Source organism: Pantherophis guttatus, chromosome 2 (genome assembly GCF_059756535.1).
Source record: "Pantherophis guttatus breed Tessera chromosome 2, ASM5975653v1, whole genome shotgun sequence".
Taxonomy (NCBI): Eukaryota; Metazoa; Chordata; class Lepidosauria; order Squamata; family Colubridae; genus Pantherophis; species Pantherophis guttatus.
In genome coordinates this window covers 185,756,472-185,768,186 of record NC_142064.1, presented here as the reverse complement: position 1 = coordinate 185,768,186, position 11,715 = coordinate 185,756,472, and the positions used below count along the sequence as shown (strand labels likewise).

Here is an 11,715-nt window from a genome sequence, read left to right as displayed (position 1 = left end):
CTTTCGCTTCTCATCCAAGAAGCTTCTTCTGAAGAGCTGAAGAAGCTTCTTGGATGAGAAGTGAAAAGTCTTCAAAGAAAAACCAGAAGGTCTAGTTGCCTCTTGAAAAAGCAACTTTGGGACAACTATGACCTGGATGACTGAGAATCTCCATAGACAGAAAGCAACAAATTCAGAGCTAAGAGATCAGTTTGAATAGAACCAGTGAATTCTATTCATCTCTCTCCTTCCTGAACATCTTGATAAAGTCATCCTATCAAAAGCACAAACCGTAGTAACAAAGAAGCTAATATCAATGTCTGTAGTAAAGGTCCCCAAGAAAAATTATTTAGAAGCAGTTTGTTAATGACTTGCAATGTCTGTCTTTGGATTTTCTTAAAATTAAAATTTTCTAACCTATCCAAAAGTCTTTGCTTTTGACCCAGAAAAGAGAAGACAAAATTAATCTTGTTTTTTAAGAAATTAACTCCACACATTGACAAATCAACACACCGTTAAACAAGATGTTTTTAATTTAATTCTAAATAAAGAGATAAGAAATAATAAATCTTCAATAAAATATATAAAATTGTACAAGGCATCCCTTTCAAAGGGATTTTCGTAGGCTAGGGATGGGTGGGTAAAAGGCCAGCACTGAACTAATAGACAAAAGATTCACAATGTAGCCTGTAGCAGGGCAGATTCCTTCTCACTCTTGAGAAGTTATATAGTACCATATATGCCAAGCAGAACTGTTTCCTCCCTGCCCTCCTCTGAAATAAATCAAAGAGAGGAGAGCTGTCCTGTTTTTAGAGTGGGCGGCACTACTTTGTTCTCATAGCTTTGTTTCATCCTCTGGGTTTGTGGGTGTGTCAAGACTCATTTAAGCATAATTCATTTTTACAAGCTAATAATGGTTAAATCACAAGATTATTGCAATAAACACAAAACAATTCTGCAACACAAAACAACTCTGGTTTCCTCATCCCTCTGCACATCTGCATAACTATACGTCCTCTTTTCGTATCTCTAACCTGTTTGTTCCCAATATCAAAATGTCGGCTGAACGCAGACGTAATTTAAATGATAATTAAATGGACACGGGCAAACCGGGATCAAGACAAATCTAAAAGAGGCTTCTCGGGTTTTCCTCTGCCGTGGCCTGTACCCATCTGAATGCTGCCTTACAAACAAGAATAAACTCAAACGAAAACTTGGCAAAACTTGCATCTGTAGAAATCCTTTACAAGATTGAAATGGGGAATCCCACTTCATGGGTGCCATTCTACAGAAAATATTTCAGGAGGAAATTTTTATAAAGGAATGGAAAACTCGCTTTGCCAGATCAGATCAACGAATCACCCAATCCATCATTTTGCATCGGAAGTATTCCAGTTCCTTGCATTTCAGTTTCCAGGACTGTCTGGAGTGCAGTGAAGGGGTCCAAAGAGAAATGCAGAAACCAACCGAGTCTCAAGTCAGCTTTTATTTCTGAAGTTGGTTTTTATAAATAAAGCTCCTCTATATGTTTACGCTTCCTCAATCAGTCAAAGAATACATGTGCATTTTACTTCCATGCCTGCACTCACACCACACTCTAGGAATAAGTACTACTGAACAAAGTGAGAGATATCCCTTCTGAGTAAGCAAGCATAAGAAAAGACTGCAACTTTCTCACTTTCAAGGTGTGTGGGTGTGTGAATGATATTCCTTAGGTTTCCTGGGAACTTTGAGGAGGCTGATAATTAAATCATACATTTTCCTGGGAATAGTTACCAATGTAATCCCTCTTCCCTGTGCAGTATATAAATAAACTATATTCCTTAAAGTCTGTATATTAAAAAAAAAAAAAAAACTTGCATTCAGGATCAGATTCTAGCTGGGGAGCTCACATTTGGTCGGTTCCCAAGTTGCAGAATACAGGTTCTGGGTTCAAATTCCTATATATTTGATAAGGCACATTACAAGTAGGTGAAAAATGACCAGTCATAGTTCTGTACAGCACTTTTAACCGAGCACACTCCATCATCCCTCTCCGGTCTTCTTATGATAAGTGATACATGCTGTAACCCACAGGAGTAGCATAGAGTCCTACAGGTGGGATGGGAAGCACAGGTCTGTGAAAGGGATACGATGTTCCATAGAGAGAGGCGGCCTGGAGAGGCGAGTTGATAGGGAAAGGGAGGCTAAAACCGGATGGCAACATGGGCTTCGCCGCCATTTTTAACTTCTCCAGCTCTGCTTCCTGCAGTCTTTTTGCTTTGGCCCTCCGGTTCTGGAACCATATTTTGACTTGGGTCTCTGTAAGATTGAGGGAACTTGAGAATTCAGCCCGTTCAGCAATGGATAGATACTGCTTCTGACGGAATTTGCGCTCTAAAGCTAGCAGCTGGGAAGTTGTGAAAGGTGTTCGAGGCTTCCGATTGGTCTTGTGTTTTCTCAACGTACAGGCTGTGGGGCTCAGGTGTCCTGGAAGGAAAGCAAAGAAAGATCAATTACTTGAGGAGATGAGAATTAGACCACCAAATGCTAGGAATAGCAACTTTTATAGCATAAAATTTTGGGGGGGAAAAATGATGTCCATAGCCTAATGGAGTAGGAAGATAAAAGCTTTTGTATAGGAGTGGCAGTTAAGCTGATTTTGCAAAAAGGTACAACGTGTGCGCACTGATGTCAATAAGACAAAACATTCCAATTTGGAAAAGTACCCGGAGGAGAGTATGTGAAATAAAACAGAGCAAGAACATTCGGAGTTACGGAAGCTTTTTAAAATGGAGAAGGAATTATTTGTGAAATTCTGGCTTATGTCGTCCTTTTATTTCATAAGGTGAATGTTCTAAGCTTATTCTTGGCAAAATCAAATTATCAGATAAAACCTACTGTGCCCACACATTAAATTATTACATTAGATCAAAGCAATCACCCATCCAAGCCATTGTGTTTATTAATTTAGCCAATATAATCCACTTAAATCGGGAGTCTTTATCTGCAGTGTTTAAAGTCTTCTGCAACTTAGCAGATCAAACACACAAGAGTTGCTTTGTCCTTAACAGTCTATTTAGAAACTCTCCTGGTGTGAGAGCTATTTCACACACATTACTTAGCAGCCAAATTTGGGGTTTATCACTAAGCGCACACTTGACAGGAATATGTAGCCAATTGTTGCTTTCAATTTACTTTATCTATGCAAAACATGTGTTTGACACAATATCACTACCGTTTGAAGTGTACACTTTGCACACTCTGGCAACACTATTAGAAAACAATGTGAAGGGAATAATAAACAGCACTTAATGTTTACACCCAATACTTTAAATTCCTTCACTAGGAATATTAGAATTTACCAAGAAAATTTAACGTTTGTCATAAATGTCCTATTCCGCTACAGGAATTCAATGACCCTATGTATTTCAGCAAGAAAGCGAGCAAAAGAACAAAGGTTGTGATATACTGAGAAATGTCCTACAGGTAATCCTCGATTTACAACAGTTCATTTAGTGACAGTTCAAAGTTACAATGGCACTGAAAAAAGGGGACTTGTGACCGTCTTTCATACTTACGGCCTTTGCAGCATCCCTATGATCATGTGATCAAAATTCGGACACTTGGCAACTGGTTCATATTTATGACAGTTGCAGCATCCCGGGGTCATGTGATTGCCTACTGCAACCTTCGGACAAGCAAAGTCAACAGAGAAGCCAGATTCACTGAACAACCGTGTGACTAACTTAACAGCTGCAGTGATTCACTTAACAACGGTGGCAAGAAAAGTCATAAAATGGGGCAACATTCACTTAACAAATGTTTCAATTGGCAACAAGAAATTTTGGACTCCGTTGTGGTCGTAAGTCGAGGATTACTGTACTTAGAAACAGTATGACAGTTACTGTACCCAGTGTGACAGAAAAGCCCACAATTTATATGGCAAACCTTGTTTGTCCTTCTCATATTCTGTATCTCCAATATCACATCAAGGAAGGAAGGAAGGAAATCAGCTTGTTACATAGTCAATCACTGGCTCTCTTTCCTTTCTGCAATAATTTATTCCATACCAGATTGTCTAGATAAAATGACTTATTTTTTTATTTTGATTTATGAATGAAATTGATATGGCTGCCCATGTCACAGAAAGTAACCCCAGGCTGCATACAACAGTGCAATAAAACAGTAAATAAACTTATGGAAGGTAAAGATATTGAAAGGCCTCCATTTGGAAGAATGGGCACATCAGGTGCTGCCTGTATGTTCATTTTAGCAAGTCTTGGAAAAACAAGAATTTTAATAGGTTATAACTGAACCAAGAGGGGAACATAATCCTAAAAGAAACTCAGCAAGGTGAGCTTGTGTTTTAAGTCTTGTAAGTGGTAGAAAACTAGATATCGCATCAGCCACTACATGTTATGATTTATCTAGCTGAAATATTTTTGAAGTTTTGCCTACAGGCACTAGTATAAAAGCTGATAAGTTTTTCATTTGTTTGTTCAAGTCTATGTTCACTTACATGACTTCCACTGAAATTAAGGGTTGATTGATATATATATATATATGTGATGTTTGAACAGAGTAGATTATCGCCTCTCTGTTGGAATTAATTTAGTTTCTTGTATCTTTAGGCAGCAGTGGCAGGTGGGGAGGGGAGAGAGAGGTAGAGATCAAAAGGCCGATATATTGATTTAACATATAGTTGTTATGACATGTGCTAATCCTGAAAATATATATTCTGAACAAATATGGGATTTAATCATATTCCATTACTACTCAAGACCTTTAATTGAGAAGGTCGCCATTCTTTTCAACCTGCTCTGCATATATCCAGAAGTTCAATAATATGAACTATTATTTTCAATTCCTTGGAGAAAGAACAACCTGCCAACATCAAAAGCCACTATTTCTCAGTCCTACTGCGCCACATCAATCATGGTGGCTTACTTCCAAGACACTTCATGAAAATCAGTGTCTCAAGGAAGCCCCTTGTAAATTTAAGAGTGCAAGCCTTTGCTGGTTTACTCAGAAGTGAGTCCCTTGTGTTCAAGTTAGGCTTGCTCCTTGATAAACATATTTCGGCTTGCAGGTTCAGAATAAGCTCAAGGAAAACCGTGGTGGAAGAGGCAAATTTTGGCTGTCTTTACATGCCAGATTTACCTATGCATATCCTTAACATGGTTTCCTGAACTGACTCAATTTCCTAGCTTCGTACTCCGTCCTCAGCCACAAACAAATGACACAGGCTATATTCGCAGAACCTATTAGGTGTTTAGCCAGTTTGTGGCTGAGGTGGGGGGGGGGAGGTAGTACAAATCCAGTGACTCTTTAGAACAGTGTTACTTTAAGAACAAATTTAATGAACTTAAGAACAAAGTAGTTGTTGCACTACAGAATCAATGCTAGAAATGTCATGCCATTAGTCTATAAGGGCTCTTTTTTTCCCCCTTTTTCTCTTGCCAATCTTTTTTTGGTCTTTAAAAAGAATGTTCAGAAATACAAAATACAGTAAGATCGCCCTCCTATAAGGCACCCTTATAGAGAAGCCACTGCCAATTAAATCTTTCACAGAAATAGAAATGAAGTTTTATTTTCATATTTCATTTAGGATTATGTTGTAAATGTCACCAAGATGCTGGAAAAATGAAGGCTTTATCTTAAAGTGTATTAATCGTGAATGGGATAGGTTTTTTGATCATGTAAATAGGTTTGTTTGTTTGTTTACTATGAACATATTAAAAGAATCATTCAATTTTTGACAGTTCTCCCTGACTAAAGCAAAGCCCAAGTAGTCCGTAAACAATGATTCTCCATGTTGATGAACAGAGTTCATAAATAGAAGAACAACTTCTTTTGTGGTTTAAGACAGTGTTAAAAAATCATACATTGTTCGTAAATGAGGAAATGTTACTGACTCAAAGATATTATTGGAAGGCAGTATTAATATGTTCTCTTTTACATATTTGTATGAGTGTTTCGGTAGGCTACCGAGAATGTGTTAAACCACCAAGTTATTCAAACGTATAGAGGACTTCGGCTTAACTGGGTTTATGTTAGGAAAGTATACATAGATTCAGCTAGAGTGTCATGCCCCTATTGATAATAGAAAGGAGAAGAAGGCAAGATATATATTTCTGGCTGAAGCAATAAGGCACAAAGCAGTAGTTTTACTTAATGGAAGTTGGTTAATAGCTAAGGTTCCAAATGGCATTACATCTGTTTTCAAAATATGATATGCATTATAAAAAACATAATCTCTGTAATCTCTGTAGTTTTTAAATTGTCTTCTAAAGTAGCTTGCCATCTGTCTAATGATCTCATTCCATTTATTGCTGCAGTTCATCACCGTAGTACAACTATTTAAAAAAAAGAGTTTTATTACTATTTACAAAATATATATTGAGCAGCAGCTGGAAGCTATCCCTTGCCATTTTATTAGAGACATTTCCTTCCAAGCATTCTAATGTTTGATATTTTTTCTCCTTATGCCTCAGGTGACTTTTAGTTTATTTGGCTATTTGATGAGAATGAATCTTCTCCAGATAAGTTTTTCCCTCTTCAGGAGTAACATGAATAAATCTGCAAATTAGTGAATACTGCAGGAAGACTTTAAGATACAACCCATGGGAGCAAATTCCACTGAAGTTAATAAAAGTTATTTTACACAGAGGTAAGATTACTTGTCAAAATAATTCAGTAAATGGGACAGAATCTCTACAATGTGTACTCTTCCTTTCAGAAAGTAACATTGCCTTATGATTTTTCTTATTTCACTTTTCTTCCAGTTGAAAACACATACAGGTCACACTGGAATCTAGTGCAATTTTAATTTCCAGGTTTAAAAAAATGATTTCAGAGGAGTTTGGGACTATTTTAAAAGTTTTCTTAAGTCATCAGATCTAAAATTCCAAGGCCCCACAAATCTGAATTCACTCCATAAAAAAAGAAATAAGCAGAAATGCCAGTGTATGCTTTGCAGAAGTTATTTTACTTTGCTTTATTTGTTTTCAAGACTATCCTTTCATATTTGCCTAGGCAGACCTTCTAAATTGTACTGCAAGACAGATTTAGACTGTTTTAGGGTTGTTTGATCATGTGAAGGGAATAATCAGTATGCAATCCTATACAGATTTACTCAGGAGTTAAGTCTGAGTGAATATGACCAGACAATAGATCCGAATAGGAAGAAGAGGCACAATCTTTGCTTGCTTTCGGGATGGTTTTACAGAAAGGTGTGTGGAAAACAAAAAGATGACAATAGGTACCTTAGTTTCTGTGTTTTCCCCTGCAAACAAGGTTTCCTTTTAAACTCAATAGTGATGCTTTTTTAAAAAGTGTACTTAGATCCTAACAGAAAGTACGGTATATTCCATTAAAACGGGTAAGCACAGAGCCTGACAATAATTTAAAAATGAACCCAGTTGTGACACAAGTTTTCATGGGGCAGACTCCATCCTTTGCCTGATGTAAGTCAAGCAAAACAGCACTAAGGGCCATAATATAATGGAATATCGAGAGTACACTGCAGTTAGTGTACTAAAACAGCTACAAATAAACTAAGCTGTTTTCCCATCTTCTCCAATGAATCAGAAGAGGGGAAAACAAGTATCTTTTGCGGAACTGTTTTTTTAACTTGGGTTCAAAAATATACAAGAGGAGGGGGGCTGCCTTCCTTCCTTCCTTCCTTCCTTCCTTCCTTCCTTCCTTCCTTCCTTCCTTCCTTCCTTCCTTCCTTCCGCCAAATGGCAAGCTGATTTTTCGAGAGGGGGACTCGATTAAGAGAGAGTTTTAAAATATATTCATTTCAAAACCTGCCTGCTATGAACTAGATAGGTGTACCAGGACGGCAGAAGAGACGAAAAAAAGAAAGAAAGAAAAAAAGAAAGAAAGAAAGAAAGAAAGAAAGAAAGAAAGAAAGAAAGAAAGAAAGAAAGAAAGAAAGAAAGAAAGAAAGAAAAGGTGTTATGGCTGAACCGCCTAGCAGCGCCGATGTCGAGATTCCCTTTCCGACCGAGCCGAACTGGGTCCAGGCGGAGCGGGAAGTCTCCGAGGGATTATAAAAGAGCAAAGTGATCCTTTTTCCTCAGCCTCCCGAGTTCTTTGGTTCCCGGGCCTGGACCCACGGCGTTGGGACTACGCAAGTAGTTTCAGCGAAGCCTGGAAGGCCGGCCGTTGCTACAGGTGCACCGAAGAAGGCACCGGAGGGCGCTGAGCGCAAGGATCGTCCCTCGCCCGTTTAGCAAGAAAGCCGCAAGCTTGGCGGCGGAGGCGAAGGAAGGGAACAGTGAAGAAACGGGAGGGGGGGGAAAAGCCACCGAACTAAGCGAATTAAGCAGAGAACCAGACTTTTCACCGGGAGAGGGGGGGGAGAGAGGAGCTAGGGTGAATAGGGGCGATCGAGGTCTCTAAGCAAGACAACGAGAGCAACTCCCTTCTGCTCCTAAAAGGCAGAAGCTAAAAATTACCCGGCTAAAGTTGGATCCGGATGGCGGGGAAGACCGAGAGTTAGAGACAGAGACAGAGACAGAGAGAGAGAGAGACAGACAGATTCAGAGTCAGAGTGGTTCGGACTTGGGGTGGGGTGACGAGGGGATCTAGCTTGAGCCTTGAACTGCAAAGGCGTCAGTGGCGCCAGGCCCGCGGCGTCTCTTTGGACAGTTCCGGACACACAGCAGCTTTAAAGGGGCGGCTGAAGCTTAAAAGATCGCGTCGCTAGCGAGTCCACAAACGTTAACTCGCGGCGCGCAAACAAAAGAAGCCGCTTTTTGTGTGTGTGTGTTTTAAATCATTATTAAACTTTTAAGGCCGAGAGACCTCGCCGAAATTATTCATCGGACATTGCGCCACCGTTGTTTTGTAAATGGAGCGGGTTTCTTCCCCCACCAGCCCTCTCCACCCTGCCGAAGCCTTTCCTTGGATTCAGCCTGACAAATGCTTTCTCCGAAGTTTAAAAAAACAACAACAACCCGCAGGCTGCCTCTCCCTCTCCCGCTCTTCTAAAGTCCGGACCGTGGCGAGATCGCAGTTTTGCTTGGGGAGTGGGGGTTGGAGGGGTGAAGCCTCTCTCTCTCTCTCTCTCCCTCTCTCTCCCTCTCTCTCTCTCTCCCTCTCTCTCACTCCCTCTCTCTCTCTCTCTCCCTCTCACTCACTCTCTCTCTCTCTCTCTCTCTCTCTCTCTCTCTCTCTCTCTCTCTCACACACACACACACACACACACACACACACACACAGAGCTGACTTGGTCGCCCAACTTCACCACTCCTAGCGCCCTTCGCTTCGACCCTCCCTAAGTTCAAAGCACTCACTTGGGGGAGGGGAGTATCTGCCGGCCTCTGGAATCCAAGACGAGCCATCCTCGGAGTTTTCGGATTTCACCGACGAGGTCTCGAAGGTTTTTGTAAGCCCGCCTGGGCTGGGAGCTTCCCTGGAGACGTGAGCGGGCAAGAGCAGGTTCCTAGAAGTACCCAAGCCAGCCCCTTCCAGGCTTCCGCTCGCCTCTCGGGCCGGTTTTTTGTCGGACATAAGCGCTTCCACGCTGAACGGCAAACTGGAGACCTTGACTTTGTGGTGATCCTCGGCCCCAGCCGCGGGGCCCTCTTCGTCCGAGGAGAAAACCTCCTTAGCTTTGGAAGGAGAAGACATCTCGGCGCAGCTTCGCAAAGATCCCCGCGTAGAGAAGCAGCCCGCCCTGCAGTCTCGCCGCCGCAGCAGCAGCAGCCTCCTCCGCCGCCGCCGCCTCCTCCTTTCTTCTTCTCCTTCTCCTCCTCTTCCTTCTCTTGTTCCCGAGTCCAGACCTCTCAATCAATCTCTCGCTTCAGAGGCTCTCCTGGACTCACCACCTCCGCTCACTTCAGCCCCCGACAACAGACCCAACTTTTTTTTTTCCTCCCCTTTTTTGGGAGACTTCTGGGCTGTTTCCTCCTTTGGGAAGTTGAGTAAGCGCGGCTCAGCAAATGAGAAGCCGCTCGGGATGGCGACGTAAGGCGGTGACTCATGTGATTGGCTCCGAGCGGCCCTGAGCATAAGTGGTGGGTTTTCTTTTTTTTTCTTTCTTTTCTTTTCTTTTCTTTCTTTTTTTTTTTTTTTTTGCCTTTTAAATAAATTAGAAGTTAATGACATGGGCAGCAAACGGAGCTGTGTTATTAGGGAGCTTTCCAGCTCTGTAACCCTGCCAAACAACAGGAAAGTCGGTAGAGTAATTAGGGCTGATGATACCAAAAGGAAACTCTGGAAGAGCAGATTTTAACCCCCCCCTTTTTATATATATATATATATTTAGACTCTCTCATCCTGGGGGAGGGGAGGGGGGAGAGAGAGAGACTGCTGGATTTTCAACCAGAATCGCTTCAAAATGTTCTAACTAGGCAGCCGTTCCTCCACCCCCACCCCCACCCCCCAAAACCAAGTCCGCATGACATAATAGTGCAGCCATCCATTTTGCCTATATACTGAAAATGCAAGGAGAACTAGATGGAAAATAGTTGTTCTGTTTTTACTTCTAGAGAGAGCCACGGCTCTTGGGGGGGGGGGGAGAGGAGGAGAAGGAAGGATGGCACAAGGCAGTGGCATGAATCACTTCCAGGTTAGGGAGGTGAAATGGACCGTCCTCTGGGCAGAGCTTCTCTTAGTGGAAGCGAAACCCACGCAGTCTTTAAAAAAGCGCGGCCCGGGATACTGAGGCCCCCTTGGGAAAAGAGTGGGGGTGGGGGGAGGAAACGAGCAAAGTCTCCCGGGGCGAGTCGGTTGGTGCTCCGAGACAAGGCCTTTCCACAAATGCCTCCTCCAGAGCTGCTCTCTCCCTCCGAACGGTGAAGGAGACCCTCGCGGGACATGGACGAAAAACTGCCCCGAGGAAGGCAGTGAATGAGAGGCGGGATGAGTTGCAAACCTTCGGGGAAGGGAGGGAGGGAGGGGGGACTTCATCAGAAGCAATGGGCTCTTTCCACCACCTCGCGAAGATAACTTGGGATTTGAAGTTTGCCTTTCTCCACTTTTGCCCAGGAATCGTTTCCCGCCGTGAAGCGTGTTGGGGGAGAATCTGACTTTTATATATATGACTTTTCTGACTTAGATAGATAGATAGAGAGATAGAGAGATAGAGAGATAGAGAGATAGAGAGATAGAGAGATAGAGAGATAGAGAGATAGAGAGATAGAGAGATAGATAGATAGATAGATAGATAGATAGATAGATAGATAGATAGATAGATAGATAGATAGATAGATAATGTATGTTTTAAAAATAATTATGTCGGTAATGCTCAGTTGCAACAGGCGCCTAAGCCCTGATGACAAACAGATGCATTTTTAATAAGCCCTGAGTCGGCACTCTCTCACTTGCCAGCGCATCAAACAGCCTCAAGGACGGCAGTTGTCACTCTGGGTTCTTTTTTTTCTTCTTCTTCACGACCTGCCATTAAGACCAAGGAGGTGGATTCGATTTAAATGACATTCCAATTAGCAGCTCGAGAAAAGTAGAGCATTTTTTTTTTTTGCCTTGGCAATTAATTTTAATCTGTCGGTGATAGCTATCTAATCGCTCGCTGATAACTATTGTAGCTATTAAAAGAAGCAGCAGGCTGGGGAAAGCGGCGGTGGCGGTAGTGACGGGGGCGACGGTGTTTTCGAGATGGGGAGAGGCAGAACCACAACAGGAGAAGAATCCTTTCCTTGAGCAATATTCTCTGGTCTCAAGTCCCTTCATTCTTAAAAAGAGAAAGAAAGAGAAAGAGAGAATGGGGCGCCCTCTTATTTG

The 11,715-nt window shown here is 41.9% G+C and overlaps 1 protein-coding gene across 1 annotated transcript; it reads right to left on the bottom strand.

The window, feature by feature from the left end:
* Positions 1 to 489: 489 nt before the first annotated feature.
* MSX2 (msh homeobox 2) lies at positions 490 to 9,912 on the bottom strand. The gene is made up of 2 exons (XM_034405303.3): positions 9,267 to 9,912; positions 490 to 2,448 (listed from the first exon to the last, which is right to left on the bottom strand). The coding sequence occupies exons 1-2, from the start codon at positions 9,601 to 9,603 to the stop codon at positions 2,024 to 2,026; spliced, it is 762 nt and encodes a 253-aa protein (XP_034261194.1). The 5' UTR covers positions 9,604 to 9,912; the 3' UTR covers positions 490 to 2,023.
* Between the last annotated feature and the right edge of the window lie 1,803 nt (positions 9,913 to 11,715).

Excerpts from the sequence above, each read along its gene's own strand:
- MSX2 (XM_034405303.3), bottom strand. The coding sequence starts at position 9,603 with ATGTCTTCTCCTTCCAAAGCTAAGGAGGTTTTCTCCTCGGACGAAGAG. Across the intron at positions 2,449-9,266 it reads CAGATACTCCCCTCCCCCAA|GACACCTGAGCCCCACAGCC; the intron begins GTGAGTGCTTTG and ends CTTTCCTTCCAG.